At 40.0% G+C, this 24,804-nt stretch overlaps 1 protein-coding gene across 1 annotated transcript in view; it reads left to right on the plus strand.

The window, feature by feature from the left end:
- Positions 1–12,103: 12,103 nt before the first annotated feature.
- Positions 12,104–24,804, plus strand: part of HAPLN1 (hyaluronan and proteoglycan link protein 1) — a gene marked incomplete at its 5' end in the record, with an annotated part of 33,552 nt that continues 20,851 nt past the window's right edge. The window contains 2 exons of the mRNA XM_082075031.1: positions 12,104–12,203; positions 24,065–24,436. Coding sequence (XP_081931157.1) covers positions 12,104–12,203; positions 24,065–24,436 — 472 coding nt within the window. The remainder of the gene's footprint in view (positions 12,204–24,064; positions 24,437–24,804) is intronic.

The following is a 24,804-nucleotide window of genomic DNA, read 5'->3' on the forward strand; positions in this document are numbered from 1 at the left end:
TGATAACTCAACAAATTAAAACCCTTAGGCTCTTGTTCTTACAATCTCCATCTTTATGTATACTAAACTCAGCTCTGTGATGTCTGTGGCTTTCCACACATTCTTTTTCTTACTATATGCTTATATGTTACTTAATTTTGCACTGCAAAAACAGGTGTTTCCTAGATATAGATTCTTCACTCACGTCTTACTACATCTGAATATATCTGAATCGAAAATATGATGTACTTTTGTTCTTGTACTAGGTGCACTAAACCATGTACTCTGCAAGTTGTTTTGCGTATGCAGCTTAAGAGAGTTTTATTTACCATGATATGTTCTACATTATGATTTTATCAAACAGTTCCAAATTATTCAGTTAATCTTAATTCTGTATATTGCATTTTCTGAAATTTACTCAAACTATCGTAGTATTTCATTATGAGGATGTTAAACCAGGACAGTGTGTTTGGAGAAGCTCCTGTATTCTTTTTCATTATACATTTTGATTTATAAGTATGTGTTGAAATTATCTTTGTTTTGATTTATAAGTATGTGTTGAAATTATCTTTGTTTTGATTTGTAAGTATGTGTTGAAATTATCTTTATTTTCTCAATATTGTGAGTCATTCTTCTTAGTCATCCAGAGTGGAAATGGAACTGCCATTTTCCTCTATTTTTACATAATCCTAAACATCAAAAGCATCACAACTAGAACGCATGGTGGAAAGTTTGCATTGCCCTATGACATGTCTGGAGCATAAGAGGTTTCTTCTTCGCATTTTGCACATAACCACTACAGCAAACAGAGCCAAACCTTCCATATGACTGAGCATTGCAATAGTCAGGCCATTAAGCCAGCCACATGTGTCTCCATTTCATTTGCAGATACTTAATGATCTGTATCTGGGAGAACAACGTTGTTATGTAAAACACAGAATCTACTTAGGAAATTACAGGAGTCAGTTACCAAGTCAGAATATTAAATGTTTCTGAGAGATATCTCTCATAAGAAGTCCCAATGATGAGAAGGGCGTTTTGCTGCCAGAGCTGAGTATTACTGAGAGCAGGTTTGTAGCTGCATGTGAAGCAATAGGAAGCCTCGCCTGAGTAGATTGGATATCATTAATACCAGTAGCCAGGAGAGTTTGGACCTGTCATAAAAGGAAAGACCAAAAAATCTGCTTGGTATAGGAATTGATTAACCTACTCAAACTGAGGCCTTTGCAAAAGTTAGGTGTTCAAAAACGAACAGAAGGGACCCCTGTGTCATAACCTAGTCCTCTTCTGTCCACCTCCCCATTCATCCCAGGCAGTTTTTCATAGAGTAAGCAAGTTCTCATTTAAAACTAGTAGTGTTTCTTTCTTCCATGCTAAAATGTCTTTAGGAAGACCACGATGTTTTTTAATCATTTAGTTTCCAGTTTAACTTCTTTATGGCCCTGATTGTTCTGTTCCTAAATTTTAGCTGGAATGTTATTTTCCTTCTCTGGCGTTTACTCTGTGATATATTTATAGAGAGCAGTTATATCTTTGCTCACCTGTATTTTGCCAGACCAACCAAAAGCTCTTTTGGTCTCCCTTTATAACACAGGTTTTCCTTTCCCCTGGGTGCCCCAATAAACCCTTGCCTGCATGTGTCTGATTTTAAACTACCACCCCCTAATTCCATGGGGCCAAGGATGCAGGCAGTATTTCTGAAGGTGTTGCCAGTGGTGTGGGCTTGGAAAAAGATTGCCAAGGTGATGGTGATACGAAGAGGGCAGTCCAGCTCTCCCATGATCCCTGGCAGCTCTGTTGCCGAAACCTCCAGTTTCTGTTGCAGCACTCCTGGCGTCCATCTAACCAACCATCCACTTAATCCAGCACCACGTGCTGATTCTGCACCATACAGGCAATGCCTTTGACATTTTTTCATCCACGGCATTAAAGTGGTATGTATTTACTTTCTATGCCAGATCATTTATTAAAATACTCCGTGTAATAAATCTGATCGTGAGATTGCTCCTTGAACTCATCCGATGATGCCTTGTACCAAAATTTTGGGGTTTAGCACAGCTATAATATCATCTACTTTTCTTCAAAATCTTTGCCTCCTTGTACTAGTCTCTTCCTTCTCTATCCTAAATAACAATTTCCCATATTGAGTCACAAGCTATTTTGATGCTTTCCTGGAAACCAAGTAACATAATGGGATCAAGTTCTTATCTAGACACAGAACTAGTCTGGTGTGATCTACCTGTACCAAAGCCTTTCTCCTTTCTCCTTCACTGGCACAACATTTACTGTTCACTTGTCACAAAGAACCATTCGGGCTTGCCAGATGTGTTTCTTCAGGACTGTCAGTCTACAACTTCAGTTTTCAAATTATTATCTTTTCCTCTTGAATCCAATAAATTATTTTCCTATTTCTTCCTAATGTTGCTGTTAACTTGCTTAGTTCAAAGCTGCAATCAGTATTTACCAATATCTGTAACTATTAGAGCCAAGATCTGGAACTATTAGATATGCTGAGTCTGGACCTTTTAAGCAATTTTTTTGCATCCTTCTCACATCTGACTGACCAAGGATGTCTGTGCAAGTCTCTGTTATCATTGCTGCAAATGAGCAAAGAATTTATTTCTTTTTTTAGAAATAATTGAGTCATACATTTTTTGGACTCAAACAGTAGCTTTCAGGCCATTGTTTGAATTTGTGGTATTCTTGTTATTGTTGATTGTTTTGTAAACCAAAACAACAAAAAAGTGTATGCATTATACTGAGGTGACACTGTTTAGCAATAAAGCTTGAAAGTGTTGCCTTTATTGAGATAATTTTTCTTACAAATGTCAACCATCTTAAAAAGGTTTATTATTTGTTTTCAACAGAATTTACCTAACAAGAAGTTAACTAAACAGTCATATGACTTGTGTTTTTCTGGTGCTCTCAGTCTTAAGATCTTCCAATGAAAAGATATTTAAGAAAAGCAGGAAGAAACGTGGTACGAGTAGACACCTGCATGTTAGTCTGCATGTGCACATATGGTCAGCTACACCGTGTGTACTGTTTGTAAGCACCTCCCCTATGAAGAAGTCTCTTTCTGTTTTAGGTATGGGTATGTCTCATTGCAGCAATGCGAGAGCTCCATCTAACTGTAAATACATTCACTTCCACAATACCCTGTGAGCAACAGAAAATACTGTTACACTGTGTTACCGATGGTGAACTAAGATAACGAAAGCTAATCCTCCCCAGCACTTCCACACTCCCCAAGGTCCCACATGAAGGGTAGAAAGGGCAAAGCTGAACTCATGTCCCCCGAAGTCTGAACTCATGCCCTAACCTCTAGACCCTCCTCCTGTTTAGAATCACTGATCTCAATAGAAAGTATGTTTTGCCATTGACTGCTGATTAATTCAATTAAAAAAATTGTTGAAAGAATTGTGCTTTTACAAGTGATCCACATATGGCTTTGGTCTGGCTGCACCCACAGCTAATTCTTTGTGACCGAATATCCAAACAAACCTTATGTATCATTGCAGTAAGAAGCAGATGTTTGATGAAAACAGTGCTGTTGTAAAATTAAAGTGTTTACCTTCTTAGAAGCAATGATTCAGTGGGGACTTGCACTGGCAATATATAATAGCAATTTGAAAAATATGCAGGGCATTATTTCACTGTTATTATTTCTTTAGGAAACTGAGTAGCTTGTTAAAGTCATTCTCAATGACATCGAGAGTGCAGACAGTGCAATTCTCAGACCACAAAAGAGAGGCAGGACAGGACTAAGCACTTATGGTTGGCTGGACAAGGAGTCACATTTTATGCTTTGCACCAAGATCCATGCCAAAAATGGTATATTGCTAGTTAATTCCTTACAGCAAGCTGGCATCAGCCTCCTAATCAGTAAGTCTGTCAGTGCATCTGTTCTCTCACATAGTGTGATCCTTCAAGTCTGTGAAAGCACTGTTAATGTTTTTAATTTTTATTTTTATGTTGCTGGTACAGTTAGTTTAGCTGGGCAAAATGAAGGAGAACTCCACTGAATTAAATGTGGGACAGTCAGAATAGAGATGGTGTACCTCCCTTAGATGAAACACATAGGATCTGGTCTATTTGCGTATCTCAAGTTCTTATCATTTTATAGACTGTTTCCTAACTTTACCATTTCAATAACTTCTGTCATACTTCCTAAGTGAAAAGTATAAGACTAAATTTCAGGTTGTGATTAGATAATTTGGCTTGAGTGACTAATGAAGGAGTTTGAATGAGTTTAGAAAGTTGCTGTCCACAGTGGCACAGAATTTCTACATACAGTGTCAGCATGTGATTTTTTGGGGCATCTCTTGAATTCATTCCTTTTTGCCATATTTCCAGAAAGGAAACTTCCTTGGTTTCTTTGTCCTTATAGGGCAGATGTGTTTGGGTCTTTTGTTGTTTTGTTGGGGTTTTTTTGGTTTTGGTGTTTTTTTGTTCTTGTTTTTGTTTGTTTGTTTGTTTTTTAATCTTATTTTATTTGCAGGAAGGGGTTGTTTTGTTTGCTTTGTTTGTGGGTTTTTTATTTTTTACATGTAATAACAGTTTTTCCACCAAGTTTTCACTTGTACTTGGTGGAAACTGGAGAAGACTTAGGTCATGTAAATACATCTTCTGTGTCTGCTTCAAAACCTGAGCAGTTTTGAGGTGGCTGAGAGCACAGGAAAGCTCCTGGGGAGGCTTCGCATGGTTTGTAAGATGGATGAGCAACAATTCACCACAGAAAACATTGAAATGAGACCGGTATTTAGGAAATTTCTTATCATCCTGGGTCCTGCACCTGACAGAACTTAGTGGCCAAGCGAGTTAGTAGTGCTGTTTTGATGCTCAGTAACCCGAACATTACCAATGGGAACTAACTGTCCTATAGTCTTCCTACTCAAATATCCCAATCTAATGCTAATTAATTAAGTGTCAGAACGTTCACTCACTTGAATGGGCTCTGACTAAAATCCTTTGCCTTTTCACTGTACACAAAAACCTCCAAAATACTGTCCGACTGCTTAGAAATGGTCCGTGGATTAAACTCAACATTCACTTTAAAGCACGAGATCAAGCACTACAAGTTTCGATACACAAAGGCTGTTCAAATTCCCAAAGACAGCAATTGTAATAATAATTAATACTATAATCACATTATTATTTAGTATTATAAACCAGTGAAAAGAATGGTTTATAGGAACCTGTGTGACGATATGACGATATGACGATATCCTATATGATTAAAGAAGCTGAAAAAGCTCTAGCAGAACTTCCCAAAGTAAATGGCCTTGCAGAAGCTATGCAGGCAACTGGGGAGAAAAGCTACAAGCAAGAAAGGACCTTGAAGAAGAGGTGTGGGTAATAGGAGGGGACCTGGGAAGCAGTGAGGTCCTGATGAAAAACTGGCTTTGTAAATACAACCAAGAGGCCAGAAAAATAAGGGAGAGAGTTCAAGTTTTCTTCCTGACCTCCAGTGACTTCCAGGCTTGCATGCTCAAGGCTAAAAGGCTTTTTGTTGAAGAATATGTCAGAATACAAGCACAATCTGGCTGGAGAGCCAGCTCTTGAGCTGGATTGCAGAAGTTCTTTTAAGACCACTGGTATATGGAGATCACAATACGTACTTTCTCTAAAGGAAGGGACTGCAAACAGGTGGATCTGCTGTGTAAAGCAAAAAAACAGAGTTACCTTGCTATGACATCATGCTATGTGTTATCAAAGAACATCCAGATTCCTGAAGTAAAGGCACATTTATACAGTCCATAATAAAGAACTAGAAAGAAAACTACTCAAACCATTGAGTGACCAGTATTCCATCAATGACAGACCTTTACTGCAGCACATTTACCTTATCCATGTTCACATTAAACCCAGAGTACCAAATTTTTAAACTTCTAATCATATAGCCAAACCACATGACCTTGGCTATACTTTATGAATAATGTAAAAATGTTGTTACCATTGTTACCCAGTGTATCTGGAATACATTTCATATCTAACACAAGGCTTCAAAGACCATAAAGATATTTTCTTTCTCCCTGCAAGCAATTTACCAGCATTCTTCACAGGGAATTAATGGACTCCAGGGGATTCCAGATGTCTTTGAATGGTCATGCTGCTTTTCCACTGAACCGTTCTGCCTATGGGTAGGGAACTACTATGACAACCTGTACTCCAGACATTGGCCGTCTGGCACTTTAGATGGCCCCAAGACTCACACAGTATCACAAATTTCCAAATTGCCCTAACTAATGAAGTAGCATGGGAGGAGGTCTTGGAAAGCTTGCTCTGAGTCATTCTAACAGAGCATGTAAACATTATCGTTCTTATGCCATCAATAGTTCTTTCTTTTTGCAACAGCATTGGCAAAATTTCCTTCACGGGAAGAGTTAAGCTTGCAGTCTGCTAAAACTGTCTTGCCTTAATTCCATCAGCCTGGGGGTTTTTACTGAAAACCACCTGTCTTCTTAGCAAAATAAGTGAAAAGTAGAAGAGTAGGTGCTGTAAGGGCATATCAGGGCAAGAAGTGGATTTTCATTTGATTTTACTAACTGAGGTCTTAAATCTGTAGTTGGAACTGAGTATTTTACTGTTGCCTTTGGAGAACAGAAGATCTTTGAAGAAGGCTGTAAATACTCATAATAAGCTACGTGCCCTTTAAGAGTAAGGCTGACTTTGCTGTTGTCTACTTTAGATGCCCGTGTTCGGCATCAGGACATGTGTTAGTGCTACCAGGATGAGTCAGAACTCTTACCCTCCTTCTGCAGTCAATAGAGAGATGAGTGTTTGTTTCTTAAGTGTTGCTTGCCATGCTGAGCGGGAAGCTGTCTAGAGCTAGCCAAAATAAATTATAATTACAAGAGAGACTCTGAATCCCTGCTTGAAAGGAGCCCCTGACTCAGATCTGTACTTCAGGCACCTCTGTCCATTGCTTCTCCTTTAAAATCCTGAGTGATGAGTCCTTGACTAAATGAATTCGCATCAGTTTGCAAAACAGCCTCCCGTTAGACCAGCCCAAGAGGCTGTGCAAGGTGTGCCCTCCACTTTGGCATGCACGTTTCAAGACCACAATTCCCACTTCTCCAGACAGGCCACACCATAGGTAGACGAGGCACCTTAGGTCAACTAAACACGCATGTGCCTTCCACTGACCACATTCGTTAGTTATAAACTGATTGCAACAATATCTTTGACTCCTAAGTGAAATATATCCATTTTACATGCAGACATTTGAACCTGAGTTTCCACAACCTGCAGCTGAATTCCATGCTTATGGCTTGACTCAGTTGTTTAAACCTAGGTGTCTATACATATATATAAGGTATGATCTTTAGGAGACTAGGGCCAGTCATTTGATACCAGAAATCTGTCTAAACAGATAGATCGAAGTATTATATTCCCAACTTCCTAGTTTTAGCAAAGGCTATTGAAGAGAGCGTGTGAGAACTTCCTAGCCTGGTCTCCATCCTATACATAAATTTTGTTTAATTAATAGGTACTTCTATAGTGCTTAGCACCCATTCCCAGATGAAACAGAGCTCCAAAGAGACAGGGCCCGTAAAGACCTTTTTACAGTAGGTTTGTGCACAGATGTGATTAGTCCACAGATTTTGGGCTATTTCAACCCAAAATTGTTGAGACTGATTTTACTGATTCTGTTACCTGTTTTAGGTATTGTTGATTACTGCCTTTACTTGCTGCGTCTCAGTGTACTAAATATAGGAAACTCCATGGAAAGACAAAACATTTTATGAGGAAGTCCCCTGGGTCTGCCCTAGGAGTTTGGTTTCCGCACTGTGCCTGTGTACTGGTACCTCATCTGCTTCCACAGATAACTGCTTTGGGCCTTCTCTCCTACTAAACCTTCTTTGCACCGTGAAGTTACACTCATGAGGAGATGGCATAGTATGTTGTTGCAATACCCTCTTCTCAGCAGGTCCTGTGGATACCTGGGTAGCTGTGAGGGAATTACAGCAGGGAAGTTTCCACAAAAGCAGCCCGACTTTTGCGTGAGTCAGGTAAAATCTAGTTCAGGCACCTGTCCTGCTAGAATGACGGTGTCAGCAGCTGGGTCATGGGACATGGTGGTTTTGTTACTGTATGCTCTTGAATCATTGTGGGTTCAGGCTTCCATAGGTCTTATCTCAGGGAAACAAGCATTTGATATTGGACATCATCATATCTTAATATTATATAAGACAAAAATTAAATCCTGTGAACAAAAGCATTCCCCAGGCTTTTAACTACTGTCAGGAAGACAATATTGAGCTAGGTGGACATTTGACACAGTGGATGCTCTAATGTTCTGTAGCTAGAAAGTAGTTGCAGTAGTAAAAAAATATTTTATGAAAACCAGAGACTGGTATGTAACATTATTATTCAGTACTCCGTTCTTCAGAGAAACGCATGTTACTGATGCAGTTGAATTACCTGAAGGCATTCTGTTAATTTTCAACATTATATTAAAATACAAACATCGGTCCTTCATAGTTTTTCAGATTTGCCAGTAGTATATGAATTATGGCTCAGTAAGCACGACAAAATGGTGATTAACATAAAAATTTCAAATTGTATCTGAGAAAGAACAGTTCTTGAGAATTCAGGAACTGAATGTACAGTCCCTTTGGCCACTTCCCTGACCCTCGAGGTCTCCCTCTGCAAACTACTTTTCAGCTGCTTTGTGTCCCTGTCCAGGGAGATAGCAGATTCATAAGCTGCAGTAATTGAAACCAGTGTGAATTTCTTGTGTATGACTAATCATTACCGTTTCTTACTGAAAATTCACTTACTCCCAGCCAAGATTTTATTAATTTTAATATGAAAACATCCACACCTATCATTTTTCCCCTGAGGTCTTCCTAGCCGGCTGCAGAAATGGAGTCTGACTTCTTTTGCTTTGGCTAGAGTTGAGGATGTGAATTCCTCTGGCTGATTGCTTTTTGGATAACCTACAAAACACCAGGGGTCAGATTCTCGGTCTGGTGACGTTGCTTTGCGCTGCCCGGGCTCGATGCCGCAGCTCCCATCACAGGGAATCCCCGGAGGGGAGTGGTACGAGTTCGGGGTGTTCCTGTCTTTAGATACCCACATTTTATCAGCTGCTGCTGTACATGGCAATGAAAGGAAGCAGCCTTAAAACTACTCACACTTAAATGGGGGGTTCAAATGGCCCCCAACGTGATGCTTCTGCCCAGCTCAAACTTTACACTCAGTTGATTGACTTCAACTGTGAAGCATTTGGTGACTTAAGCAAAGATATGTGATGGCTGCATATTCTAAAACTTTGACCAGGCACTTTTACCCCTGGGATGTAGTTTTTAAGTTCTTGCCAGTGTTATGCAGTCTGACAAACACAACTTAGTAGTGCGAATGAACATTACCAGACTCACAGAGAACACAGACAGGCACACACATACTATTTGTGTGTGTGGTCCTGCCCTTTCTGTCTGTAGCAATTAGGGAAAAACAGAAAGCCAGCCACTGCAAACTTTGCCTATTAACAAAGATAAAGCACCACCACCTTGGGTTTGTCCCTCCAAAAAAGAAATTGATCTGTAACCCTAAGGTTGATTTTGAACTATGTCTGTGGCATGTGATGTATGAAATTGTTCATCTTCATCCAGGAAAAAAGAGAGCAGCCGTCCAAGTCATTGTTTGCGTGCCTCTCATCCTGCTTGTCTGATGCTATCACATAAAGTCTATAGAGTAACACGATACTTAGCTGAACATACAGACAAATATTTCTAAAAGGTGTTTCCTGCCTCCTCAGTCCACCAGGTTAATCCTGAAACTAATGGTTCTGACAGCCATCGCCTGATGATGCAGCATGGAAGACTTTCTCCCACCATATTATGGAGACCTTGACAAAGAGGGGGAGCATATATGGAGTTCTCCATCCATGTAAATCTTTTTTATTCCACAACAGAACCCACAGTCCCTCTGCACACAGATTTTGGGGGATATGGGGATGCTGTCCCCAAAAAAAAGGTCCTCCCACCTATAATCTGATTATATAGCTGTTTCTTTCCACTAGTGCCACAGAAAAGAGCAGGTTTGTGGCAAGAGGTGGAGGCAAAGTGTTAATGAGCAGCTAAGGTGCTCCTGGAGCAGGTCTGTAGAGCCCCTCTGGGCTTTACCCCCACTCACTGGGTCCAGAAGGTTTTACATCCAGCGTATGCTCTAAGCTGCATATTGAGGTAGGATTACTCCCCTAAACTTTGCCTTCAAACTCAAAGCTTCTTTTTTAACTGGATTATTTCTAAATCAATAACACTCTCCCCAACAATTAAAAAAAAAAAAAAAGAGTCCTTTGTTAGTTGTCAGATTTAAAACAAACAAACAAAACAGAAACAAAGAAAACTGAAGGTTTTTTCCTTCCTAGAGGAAATATATTGGGTGCCTGGTCTGGGATAAGTGAGGGAAGGAGCAGTGTGGTTTTTGCACAAGTGTGGTTTTGCACAAGGAGCAGTGTGGTGTTTGCTCTGCCCTGCTCGGTGGTCCCGTTGTGCAGGAGGAGCACCCGGCCGGACCGGTGTCACCCCCGTGGTCAGCCCAGGCTGGGGCTGATGTGCTCGAGGCGGAGCCACATCTGTCCTTGCTCTGCGAATGGAGGTCATCAGCCTGCCAAGCTTTCCAGGAAAGAAGGAGTGGCTGGAGAGTCTTGAGTTACTGAGCGTAGACCACCTGGAAAACAGTGCGCAGCCAGCGCTTGTCCTACCTCTAGACACTCCACAGTAAGGGATGCTGAATTGGCTTTGAAATCCACCCCCCCACCCCCCCAAAACTCGCTTTGAAGAAATGGAAGGGCAGGCAAGTAACGTGCATGTTCTGTTATGAAAAAAATAGCAATAGGATTTCTGCATTTTAGTCTGTGGTAGAGATTGGTTCGGATTGCAGTATTTGGATCTAGACTTGAAACACATAAGTGTTTCAGTCAGTGTGGGGACAGGGGCTGTTTGCAAAGCTCGGACCTTGACCCAGGTTCTGACTGAGAGTACCTTGCAACTTTGATGTGTTTCTAGCTCTGAGAAAAAAAGAAAATAAATATTTCTTTGCATTAGAGGGAAAGCATAATAATAATGCTGCCACTATCCAATGACTAGGAAAAAAAAAAACCCTAGTCTCTTGAAAAGCAAAGTTGGGAAATAGCTATCTTTTATTTCAAGAAATCAGGGTCATAAAAATTATAGTTATAAAACACACAGCAGCCTGAAGCCCCTACATAAAACCTCTTGTATTTTATGCCTCCTTTTCTATTTCAGGTCTTCATTTGCCTAATTACTACTCAGAGGCTGGCAGAGATTTTCCTGCAGCGCTCAGCTCTGCTGACTGCAGAGACCCTACCTGGCACACTGACTTAGTGCGTCAGCATTCTAGGTAGAAATGAATGAAAAATCAATCAGGGCAACTGCAGTGGTAACATATACAACTCTAAGCTACTTTGTGTATGGTTTTGAGCATTTCATTGTGTATTTAGGCATCTTTTAAAATGGTAAGTGGATCTGAAATATAATAGACCTTTCTAGTCAGCTTAAGAAATGTTTTGTCATTTTTACTGCTTAGCTCAAGCAAACTTACCACCCTGACTGCTGAGTTAAATTGCAGTCTTGATTGAAATGCCAAAAACTTACAAGAAGGTTGTTTTACTCTTGAAAATCTGTCACCAGCAGATTGCATCATGCAGTGGATATAGATAAAGTGATAGCTTTGATTGTTTTAACTGTATTTACAGACCAGATCTAGAGTAGGTCTGGAAAAGCAGAAGTACACCAGAACCCTTTTTAAAACACAAGTGTTGCTTACCTATAGTCTTGCAAGGAGTTTGGTTTATGGATATTTGTGTTTGTGCTTTAATTTTTTCATGATGTATTTCTGGATGGGCAGAGTTAAGTATGGATTTCCCAGTTTCATTTAATGAAAGTCCATGACAAAAATGTCCAGCCTTCATGCCTAAAAAATTAGGAGGTGTTGTAACTTTTTCAGCTGAGTGGGTTAAATATGTTACAGATCACTCATAAGATCATTGCTGTAACAAGTTTTGCAGTGCAATATTGTATAGGTTTCCAAATATTCACAAGCCTTTGTGTGTGATGCCTTTACAGTGAAGAAGATTCTTTTGACTATAAAGATGAAGAGTCTACTTTTCCTGGTGCTGATTTCTGCCTGCTGGGCTGAACCTCACCCTGACAACTCAAGTCTGGAGCATGAAAGAATTATTCACATTCAAGGTAAGGAACTACGTGAGAAAATACCAGTATATTCAGAATGCTCAGGGAAGCAGAATAGTGTGCTTAATGATCCTTAATTTTTATTCTGCTGCACTGTTTTAAAAATGCTATTATTGTTGTTGACCAAACCTTTTCTCATTCTGCTGTGTTATTATTAGTGCTAAGGAAAGTAAAAAAAAACCCAAAACTTGCACTGTTTAATAGCACTTAGTCACAACCTGGCAAAGATTGGGGAGTAAAGTACGGCATGATTTAAGATAAAGAAGAAAGCATGCGTCCTGCAGTAATAAGCAACTGTAATGGCTTGAAATACCTTTAGTTTATTGTGGAATATATTTCATTTTAAGAAGACTGTCATGCATAGTCCTTCACGTTACACAATTTTATTGCTGTTTATTATTTTAAAAAGCTTAGCACATCTAAGATCATAATTTGGCAATTTAAACCAGAAAAAAAAGTAGCTTACCCCAAAAGAAATGTGTCTTCTTCATACCTTTAATTCACTGTAAGTGTTATACTGGCCTTCTGCATAATCTTGTTTGGCTCATGGTTGAATCCTAGAGCTTTTAGCTGTAGCAGGATTTGAGCCTGCAGTACAATGCAGCTGTTTTTTCAGTCCTAGTCTCAGTCATTGAGGGGCATCCTGTATAAGAAAAAACAGGGGATTTATGCAGTAAGGACAGGCAGAAGTGACAGTGATTTTTCTGCTATGTTTCTTGAGGCTGGCTGAAATTAATCTTGCAAAATTAAGAAAAGCAGCATTATTGTTCTCTCTCTCTCTCTTTAAAGTTTTATTCCTTCCTCTCAACAGCTGGCAAATTGTGTTATCTGAGTGGTTGTGTAAATACAAATTACTGAGTTAGGGCATGTTACTAAGAAAGCCTGAACGTATAGAAGTTCACAGGAAAGTCACAGAACTTAAAGGTACCCTGCACCTATTAAAATAGGCACTCGGCTTGTCAAGGTCAAATAAGGAATAGCAGATAGCTGGTTTCAGTCTAAGGAAACTCACAGGATGAAGGTCAAATGAACGTGTTATGTCAAAATGAAAACGCATCACTGTTGTGAGATGATGAACATTCATTCCCCAGAGTGAATTTCATATTTGACACCAATGTCTAATAAACACAGTTCGCCTTTCCTTGTGTAATGCAGTTTCTTATCTCTGAACTTTATTTATCTTTTTGGAAGATTAAATTAGTGGAAATAATTAAACCAAATCGAAATTATTTTCCCTTAAGCTGCATATGTTAAACTTGCTTAGTCAGCAGTTAAGTGCAATTTGCAAGTCATACATGTCGCTTATTACTAATCCTCCAGCATGTGTACAGTGCAGTCTGTAAGTGCTAAATAGCTCAAAGCTGATAAAAGTTTCGAGAAGGACCATTCTCCCAACCCATGAAAACTCACTTGATCCTCGAGAGTTTATTCTTTCAAGGAAAGTTGGATAAAGCTTGAAATTGAACTCAGCCATGAGCTTTGTCCATCAGCTGATTCAGGCTCTGAAATACACAGACTGCAAATCAAAGAGAATAAAACTGCTTGGAACTTGTTATTTTTACTGTTAATTTTTTTCCTTCCTCTCTGCATTGTGGAATCCCACCAGGGCTGGGATTCCGCTCTGCTCAATGCTGCATAAATGCGTACGATGATCCACACTTGGAAATGAGCTGGAAATCAGGGAAACCTGTGCAACATATGTGTTATAGCTTCATACGAAAGGTATTTTATGTTACATTAAGGAGTGTAGCACCCCCCTCCACAGCTGAAATCCAAGAGATGTGTAGCTAAACTCCTCCTGGATTGCATCCTTTGGAATGCCTTGGAATTACAAAAGGTGCAGATAGATGTTGTGTTGTCAAGTACACAGACCTGAAAGGGATCTCCTGAGGCAATGAGCTAAACCGCCTTCTATTCCCCTTTCTTTACATCACATTATCTCCCGCAGGTTTTGTTTTGTAGAAAAGCTGAGTTTTGAATCTCTTTACTGCAAGATAGCTTTGGACCATTCTCCTAATACTCTATGTTTATTCACAGCCATTGTATGGCCTTATGCTTCTCCCGGTGTTCCTTAGCTTCAAATAACATTTCTTCTTCTTTGATGTTCACTTTGAAACTTTAGTAAGATAACATCATAGCCTCACAGCTATCATTTGAATAAACTTCTTCAAATTATTCTCTAAGTGTATAACCTGCTGATGTTAGTAGTTTGTTTCTACACTAGTTCTTGTTTGAATTCATACTTCTTGAGTGTGCCCAGCTTGGATTTTTTTCCACATAAGATCTTAGGCTAGCATTAGTACTTTTGTTTTCCAGGTAACAATGTTGGTTTTCTTCTGGCCCTTGGATCAAATTTGTGCTCTTCCGAGCCGTGCTGTAGCTGATCAATAGTCCATTGTGACAGACAATATTTAGCAGTCATTCTCCCTCATTATCACTTGCAATTAGCAAGTACAAGGTTTATATCAATAATTCTTCATACTAGGCCTTAAAAATCTAGATTATGCATTCCATATTAGATGTTAGCATACTTTTCCCACTCTTCTTTCTTCTAACATTCTAAATATCCATTCTACTCTCTTTCTGTAATGCTTAATATGCCATGTGAAAATTTTATTAATTCAAAAGTCGCATTTACTTTAAAAGGCAAAGCTAGTGGAAATATTAGGGTCTCAGAAATTGTACGAGAGACAGTTTGCTGGCCTTATTCTAGGTTAATCATTTGTGTTTCAGCCCAACCAGTTGGAGTTCCTCTGTATCTAGTTCATAGACACCAAAATTTCTACCAAAGCACCTATTTTCTCCATCCCATCCAGTTTCATGTATTTCCCAGATGACTCACTTTCCTGAGTTCCAAGCAATCAATGCATCACATTTCACTTGTCTTATACATTTATTTTTATTATATAGTTGATATCAAATTAGTCTGACACCCTTTGGTAAGTATCTACTTTCTAATGACTCTGTTTCTGTTCTTCAAAAAATTTTTCTAAGGTTCTGTTTGTTGTTGAGGTCAAACTGATCAGCCTGGTAATGGTTAAATTCCTTTCCTTACATATATTTGTTATTTTGTTGTTGTCCAGAAACATGTGGTACAATTCATAAAGTGATAGGTGACCTAAAATCTATGCTGTCAAGTTTGCCATACAAAGTGTCAGTGGTAACATCAGTACTGCAGGCTACGAAGTTTTCTACAGTTTCCTTTGAACAGGCTGTATTTTCTGAGTTCAGCTGTCATCTTTATGTTTCATTTCACATCAATACACTCATGTACTTTAAACAACTCCATACTTCCAGAGCATCAAAACCAACGTTATTAAAAAGAGATGATTTGTTAATATGGCACTTGGGTCACTTCTCTGTTGTTTTCCACCTTTATCTGTGTAGTGACTCCATACTACAAAATGAACCTGTGCCTGTTTAAAATGTTTTTTCAATGCTACAGCAAGGTCTTTTACAGTCCTTCCTGACTTGCTTTTGATCCATGCTCTGTTTTGTCCTCACCATCATTTCTTATTTCTTCACAACCCGCTAAAGCGCTGATGTGCAGTGCCACCTCATCACCTTCATCTTTCATTTGGCCTTCCTAAAGAGCAGCCAGCTATTAATACTGTATTACGGTCTGACGGCTTTTTCAGCGTGCTTCTGACTCCCTTAACAACTCTGGAACAGAAGATCTAGTTACCCCACTTTGCTCCACCTCTGTTACTAGAAAAACTCCTGCCATCTCTCTCAGACTCAGCCTTTGCTAACCAGAATGAACAGTATTTCATAAATAGTATTGTTCTCTGATTATACTTATGAGTCATTTGTTTTAATTAACAGAGAGCTCTTTCTTTCAAATGTCCACTCTCTTGAAACTCTGGATTTCTTTAGCTTTACTAAACAGCAACCTCTTTAACATTGTGTTAGGCATAGATATGTTCTCTCTTAAATCTTTCGTTTTTTCTTAGAAATGAGTTGCTGGTTTCATTAGTATCTCTGTTCCTGCTTTCAGTGTCAGCTCAGGTTCCTGGTTCTCCCTTTGCTGGTTAATAGAGTGGAGCTGGACTGCAGACGAATTTCTCATCTCTTAGGCAGTTTTGCCTCCCTACCTTTACCAATATTCCTTTCTGCTTCTTTTCTCTCACCCCCTCCTTTTGTTTATATCTTTTCTTCTTTGGTTTTATTCCAATGCCTATGAAAAAAATTTATAAAATATATAAAGCCACAATTTATCTCTTGTGTGGCTTTATTTCCTTTCCTGAAGCCTGTGATGGATTTCATGGTTTTGATCAGGCTGCTTTGTTATCCCAGATTGCTTGACCCTATCACCTTCCTCTTTGGTAGTTTGTCTGCATACAATTGTCATTTTGTGGATAAAGGCAAGCGAGATAACTATATTTAAATAAGGTCTGTTGTGCCCCTTGAGTCCCAGCCCTAGTAAACTGTGTGTGCCTTGGGGGATATCAATTTCATTCTTTAGAAAAAATCATAATCCTAAATTTAATCATCTGGTGAATGTTAAAATGGGGCAAAAGTACAGCCTAGCAAAAACAATACTAATCTGAGCATATCAGTGTAATTGAAGACTAGGATTTTCCTCTGAAGTCACCATCTGGGAAGGACTCTGTGACCCATGAGAGAGGAGGATGATTCTTTTCAGTGCTCAGCTTGGTATATCTGTGTAATCTATTCATAGTGTTAGTCGCTGACCAATTATTCAAAGAAGCAAAGTACCCTTCAGAGATAAGAGCATTCTTCCCTGTGTAGCTGTTGAACAGTTGAATAACCAATTACAGTAATTGCTAAGGTAATTACTTAAAGGTGGCAGGAGCCTTTAACGTATGCCTCCAGTTTCTTCAGGTTTTAGAAATACAACAAGAAATGCCAGCGAAGAGAATACAAAGTTTGGCTCATGAAGGATCAACCTTTAACTTTTTAGCTTTTTCTTGAATTTATATTTTGCAGCATTTCTTTACCTTTCAGGTACGGGAACGCACCCCTTTGCTTATCAAGATCTCTGCACAGGTTTATTTATACATACCAAGAAATATGTCAACGTGGAATGAGTAGAAAACTTTCTAATATTGCTCTATTGAAAAAAAAAGAACATGAAATCAATTAATCAATAACAAAAGCAGAAGAAATCTTTACCCAACTTATTCTGCATGATGAGTTTTATTTTCAGTCGACTTCCTTTTCTTCCAAACAAGCCAGAACCCACAGAGAGAAAGAAGCTGCATAGTATTGCTGGACCAGTCAAAACCATGATATAAGATTAGATGCACTACTGATTTGACCTCTTACACTAATTCTTATCTTCCCAAGTTTCATGCTTTTCCACTTTCCCTTTGACTTTCCTCCTTTGGTCCACATTTCTGCTTTTTTCTGTTTTCAGTGATGTTACCTGTTACTCATTTCCATTTTCCGCTTTTCCGCTTAAAATTTCTCACTAGTTTTGTTGTCACTGAGGACACATTAGGTTGTGTCGTGATCCGTTTTGCAGTCTCTTCTTATAACTGAGCTGCTTCTTTATCATCAACACAACTTGCTTTCCTCTTCAGAGCATGGCAGGTAATAGAAATGTCAGCAAAGAGCAACCTCACCTCCCGTTGACATGTTGGTTTCATTAAGGGCATTCAGGACTGCATATTCTGGGATAGACCTTAGATGGTAGGTACCGGTATATTTGGGTTGTAAAAAATTATTACAGAGGCAAAAGGATTCGTATTAAACACAAATTTAAATTACTAATTTGCCTTTGCTTGCTACAGTAGTCTAATTCCATATATATATATATATCTCCATATATATACATCCATATACATATTCCATATGTATATATATATATATCGCATTTAAAGGTAATTAAAGAACTGGGAAAGCTCCTCACCAATTCTCTGTAGTATTTTGGTTTTGTCAAGCAGTCTCAATGCCACCCACGAAGATTTCCTTCTGTGCAATACAGGTGCCAAGAAATTGTCATGATTTCTGTTCTGTTCTGCTCTATGAGGCTTAATTTTCATGCAGTTTCTTTATCTATACTGATGTAAACACATACTTAAAGCTTATTTAAGGCAAAGGGTGGCAATATGTTAGAAGAGTGGAAGTTTATTATTTCCCTGATGGTTTTATGTGCTGTTAGGTCTCCTAGAAAGCTGAACTTGAGTTAATGTGGCCCCTCTTACCGGTTGCACATCAAAACTTAAAAGCAATGTGTAGTGAATATTTTATCCTCTTAGTTTAGAGGTAGGAACACAGGAGTTTGATGCTTGTATTTTCTTTCTCGTGCGTAAACAAAATGACATTAATGCTTGGGCAAATTAAGAACAGCTTTTCCTAATCTTACAGCTGATACACAAAAATTTTTAGATTTTTTTTTTTTTTTTCCAAAGGCAAAAGTAAAAAGGTAGTTAGCTAAAACATAGCTGGATAAAGAAGTAGTAGGAAAAACATAGGGAAAAAAGTGTGTGCATAACTCTTCCTCATTATTTTCCTTTCGGATTCTCTGTGTAATACATGCATAGGTGTGAATATCAATAATGTACTTCCATAGATATTATTACAAGTTGGAATTATTGTTATCACAGAAATTATTTTTTAATTTTAAAGAAACATGGTAGGATAACAAAACATATCAGTGTTATAGGAAGAACGAGGATATTTTAGCATTAGGGTTATGCTCAAGTCCCTGGCAACACTACAGGAAAGCAAGAAACATCTCTGTGTTTGTTTAAAGTAGGATGGCACACGGTGTTATTAGCCTAATGGCTTGCTAACAATGTGGAACATTTAGGCAATACGTGAGTTTATCTGATAAAACACATCTGCGATGTGATCCCTGATTTATGATTTTTTTCCCTTTAGAAAGGCCCGTTTTTTTCTCCACAGTTGAGCAACTGTGTAAGTTAGTCCATTAAAATATGGGAATAATTAAGTTTCATAGCCAGGTCAGCATAAGCTTCTGGACAGTTCTGATGGATAAAGTGCATAAAGCTGTTTGCCAGGGGCCGTGGCGTGACTCATCCTCTCTGCCCCACATTATGTTCTTGGCGTTCCAAACCTGGCTTGCCATTACTCGTGGGTGCAGAAGCCAGTTGTGAGAGGAAAAATGAAAATATGATATTTTAAACAAACAAACCAAAACAAACAACAAAAACAACAAAAACTCACACACAAAAAACCCCCCAAAACCTAAAAAGGTAAATCTGAATATGTGTCCAGAAGTAAAATTTGGAACTAAACCAATGAGCCATCAGGTGAGATTGAACGGAGAGCTCTGGCAGCATGAGGGCAAGTCCACGTACTGTCCTTGAAGCGGGAATCACACTGAAGTCAAGGTTAGGTGCCTACGAAGTGGTGATAACCAGAGCAGCAGTGCTAATTGCATCGCATTCAGGCAAGGGACAAAGAGAGGTGAAGAATAAAGCAGAGGCAGATAGAATGGTGCTGCCTGTGCCTTATTACTGCCTAATGCAGCAAGATAACCTTTTCTCCCGTGGTGTATATCTGCCTGATTTGGCACTGTTGAGATACAGGAAAGCCCATCTGAGCAGTAGGTTCCCAGGTGAGGTTTCGTTTGTGGCAGGCAGTCCTTCCCTACAGCTTGGAAAAGCAGCTCCCAGAGCTACGTGTTAACCTGCGCAGCTGGGCAGCTTCTGCAGATGGGACGAACTCATTTTTAGCCAGCTTAGCTGTTTCTGCATCATGTCATCCATCTAATGGCACCAAGAGGATTAACAAAAGGCCACAGCCTGTCAAAATCAATACTAGGGAGGCAGGAGTGGAAAAAAACATGGCAAATTAGTCACCGGCGGTGCGTGGTTCTGTACTAACAGCTAAGCTGCTGCCTGTCTTACAAGGCAAATTACACCTGGAAAGGTGAAAACCCCACCTAGCAAACCTTTCTTGTCCCGTTTCTGACCTTGGAGCTGAGACCAGAGCCAATAACCACGCTGTGGCCACCCCTGGTCCCACCAGAAGGAGCGGCTGGAGGTTGCACAGCACGTTTCTCACTGTTATCCCATCGTCTGAGGCTCTTGAGTGGCCACGCATGTGGTCTGTCTTGTCTCCAGCAAGGATCCGAACTGTGCTGTTGCAGACAATTGTTTAGCAAGGGATTATATGCGGTTTGCAGAGTTTATATTTGTCTGGCCATTCACCTTACAAATTCTCTGGTGGTACTTCTGGAGAAAGTATTTCTGGGGAAAAAAGAAGCATCGTGTTCTTCAAGTAACATTCTGGATTGTGTAATAACACTCATGTGTCCCGTATTTTTCCTTCTTGCAATCATCTTTTATATATTCCTGCCATTTAGATGCAAAGATAATTTTATTCAGAAGGAGCAGCCTTGTCAGAAATTCCAGAAGGAAACCAGCCAGGGATCCACTCTGACAAACCTTTAAAACAGTGTTTAGTCCACCTTCCATGATTAGATCACTGTTTCACAACAGATCGTTGCTCGTTGCATTAAGGTAACCCAGGAAGATGGATTCATTCCTCATTTAAGCTGACTTTTGCAGCAGTAAGCTAGAATACTACATCCAGAGTGCTAAACATACTGTACATGAAGGGATCCCGTTTTGCTCTGCGTTTGAGCATTTTTTGTTGGTTGTGTTTGTTGGTTGTTTTGGGTTTTTTTTAACTCCTTCTCTGTCAACTCCAGAAAGACTAAGACCATACATTTTTCCATTCTCCCAAAAATACACAGTTAAGTGAATTTGACCCTGGTTCTTACCGGCTGCTGGATAATAAAGACCTTTTGGCTTCTTTCCAAAGCCCTGTCATCTAATTTTTAATCCTGAATCCCTGCTGCCTGCATGTATCCTGCATGTCTCCTAGCCCACAAAAGAAATTACGCAGCATCCCGCAATCTGACATCTGCTTTTCCTCGAAAGCCAGAGGTTCTTCCTTCCTCTTCCCATAAGTCTGGGAGCAGCAGCGATGTAGTTTTCTGCTCCGCTGTCTCACCAGATCGCAAGGCACATCATCTTTTCTTGTTTAGAAAACTTGAGACTAGGGGCAAATTTAAAGCTTTGCATCTCCTTTTGAAGGTGCAGGGATGTAGGAGATGTTCCAAGCTGAGAAGGACCATGCTTTTTGGTCCCTTCCCAGTTTTCCATCCCCTCTGTTCTTTACCCCTGCTGAGGTATGAACTCAGGTAACGGCTGCTGCAAAGGGACAGAGTTTGGGAAGCAGCCAGGAGAGAGGTACAGCACCTCATTAGATGCTAACGCAGGAGTCAGAGGTGGCAGTGCTCTGGGCACGTCTCCAGGCCGTGCTGGCATAGACAAGCTGTTGTTAGAAAGAGCGAGTTTTAACAGCCTGAGTCAGACTCTCCCTCCTGCCCCAGTCCTTTCTGCTAATATTTATTAACTTGACTATTTCAGTATTAAAGACCCAGCATAGTTGAGCTCTGATTCAGGTTTCTTGGTAATAACCACCCCAAAGCATAACATTTCTCCTCCCAAGGTGGACAGAAGTCTCTGGAACGTCTTTGTCCCTGAAGGAAGCAGGGAAATTTGCTGACAAACCATCCTGGCTGCCTTCACTTTCTTCTTTCTCCTCGTCCTGTGGAAACAGTGCTAGCAACACTTTCCATGGTGCCTTGCCTCAGATCACCTCTCTCGTTGGATGCTCTCCTCTGAAAGGGGGAAGATGGGTTACTGGAGCAGCCCAAGCCTCTGCTCATCTCTGGCACGAAGGGCAGTGAAGAAAACCAGTTCTATGGGGCTGCAGGTGATCTGCTCTGCAGTAATGATTTTTCACTATGTAGGAAGGTCTCTTATCCTGGTAAAGCAACTTGCAGCACTCAGGCTGGTTCATTCTTGAGGAAGCTGGTGCCCTAGCTAGTTTGTCCTGTGGAGATAACAGCAGTGCTCTGGACACAGCACCTCCTCACAAAGAAAAAAACATTTGGGATACCTGTTTTTATTAAGCAGATGCACATTTGCAATCAGCAAGCTTGTCTTTGCAATTACCACCCCTGAACTTGTTTACATAATCATAAAATGCTGCATACCCTGGGGTTTCTTCTGCTGTGTAGCTTAGCCAGTGTGGACAGATAGTGAAGTCAAGCTGAAAATGCAGTTTAGGTGAATATGTAATTTAGCTGCCAGACCCATCAGCAAGACTCAGAAGCCTAAAACCATCTGGAGACATTTGTGAGCTACAGATCCTAATGTCTCCCTGCACCTCCTGTGGCTGTGGATACACCACAGGTTTTTGGGGTGCTGTGAATAGACAGCTGGCTGTGTGAGATCCTCCTTGGTGGGCTCATCACTGAAAATCCTTCTATCAGCCCATGTCCATCCCAGCCCTTCCCTTCTCCAGTCCTCCACACCTCTCTCTGGCTGATGACATTTTTGCGCACATTCCCGTGGTTTTGTCCTATCAATCCGGATTCATTCCCACTGATGCTGGCAGAAAATTGCTGACAGCCTTCACAGGGTCAGCCTCTCATCAGCCCGCACATTTTGGGATTTAACATTGGGTTTTGCTGAAATTAAAGAGAGCCAGACCGAGCCTTAGAGTCAAGAATCACATTTTTAGGCTGTTACATTGACTTGCTAAAGACCCACAGAGAGTTATGAAGTCTTTCTTCGCAATCTGTTATGTAGAGTGAGGTTGGTAATTCCTTCCCAGCGAGCAGAGTGCTGGTGATTCATTGCTGGTTTTGGTCGGTGTCTCAGTGATGGAGGACAGCAATAGCTGCAGAAGCGCTGAGCTTGCTAAATCAATTTTGCAAACTGTGCACGAGAGGAGAGGCAAGAGGTACTGAGAGAAGGAAATATTTTTGGGTTTGGATACATCTGCTGACTGCCACCATGAAATCTGTGCTTTCCAGGGTTTTCCCAAGGCAGCGCAGCCTATCAAAGAAGCCCCAGAGACTTAAGGTTTGAAGCAAGCACCTGTGCAAGCTGACTGCCCTAAATATAATGATTTCATAGAGCGACATCAGCCATAGTAACCTACTATATAGAAAAGCAATCAGGGAGCCTGGGGTGAGGGGAAGGAGGAGAGGAGGCAACCAGTTAAATACAGGTTTGCGTGAAAAGTGAGATCAAAATATTAAAGATAAAAGAGTGATGAGTTTGAAGAAGAGGAAAACAGATGAGGAAGAAACAGGTTGAGATGATCAGGAAATGGGCCAGGAGAGAACTTAATTTTAAATTTGAAGGTAAATTGGACTTCAGTCAAAGTGTGTCAGAAGAGGAACTTGAACTCAAATATTAGAAGGAAATACAAACAGAAAATGAGACATTTTAGAATTATGCTGACATTTTTTTGTGACAATATAAATAGTGGTATTTGATACAGTAATGGTTTTTCTGTTTTGTGAGCATGATTCACTGCATCCCAGATCATGATGGGCTTTGTATTCTGCCTCCTGAATAAACTGAGTCCATACATAAAAACTGAATTATGAAAAGAAAATGCAGCATTGATGTATAGCTCTGGAGCAACCCACAGGGAAATACGGGATGTTTGTGTGCAGACTTTTATGGACAATGGCATTCATACACCAGCTATTCAACTCTGTCAGTATATTGATACAACTCTTATCTTCTTGACTCTGAAGCATATAGGATGGCCTCTGCCTTTGTGGAGGGGCAATGCTGTGAAAAGTTTTACCTCTCTGCCTGTCTGGGTGTCGAAATGCAGAGACATACTTACAGTTAAATAAATAATTATATGCACCTGGCTTATACACCCTGCTATCACCTAAGTACAAAATGATTGCAGGCAACTGATTCTGCAGACCTAATGTATAATATAGCTGATGGTCGTTGTGACATTTATTGTATTTATCCATTCTGTAAAATGCAGATTACAGACTACTAATTCTTGGCTTTTTCTTTCTCCTTGAATCCCAGCAGAAAATGGACCCCGTCTACTTGTGGTAGCAGAGCAAGCTAAAATCTTCTCCCATCGGGGTGGCAATGTCACACTGCCATGTAAATTTTACCATGAACACACATCAACAGCTGGCTCAGGAACCCACAAAATCCGGGTCAAGTGGACCAAACTCACCTCAGATTACCTCAAAGAAGTGGACGTCTTTGTTGCAATGGGACACCACAGAAAGAGCTACGGAAACTACCAGGGCAGAGTGTTTCTGAGGGGAAGCAGTGAAAATGACGCCTCTCTTGTAATCACAAATATAATGCTGGAGGATTACGGAAGATACAAGTGCGAGGTGATTGAAGGGTTAGAGGATGATACAGCAGTGGTAGCTCTGAATTTGGAAGGTAGGTAACACCTGAATTATACTTAAATTCAGATTTGCACAGTGTTAAGGAATACCTGTTTTTTTCTCCTAATACTGCTGATGTTGTATTATCAGTGATAACAGCAAGCTGAGAAGTGGGATTCATTGTGCTCTGGGGATCTTGGTCTGACAGCCCATGACAGCGATCATAAATTAGAAGAGCATTAGGCCTTCTATAATTTATGCTAGCCTACACCGTATACGGCTCCCAGTGAGACCTGCTTTGAGGAGAGCCAAAAAAGAATGACCAAACATAGTATGAAGAAATCCATATGTTTTTCATTTGCTCCTATCACTTTACAGAAATTATTACATGTTTTTACAGTAGACTTAGGCCAAATTATATTA

Source organism: Streptopelia decaocto (assembly GCF_964273445.1).
Source record: "Streptopelia decaocto genome assembly, chromosome: Z".
NCBI lineage: Eukaryota > Metazoa > Chordata > Aves > Columbiformes > Columbidae > Streptopelia > Streptopelia decaocto.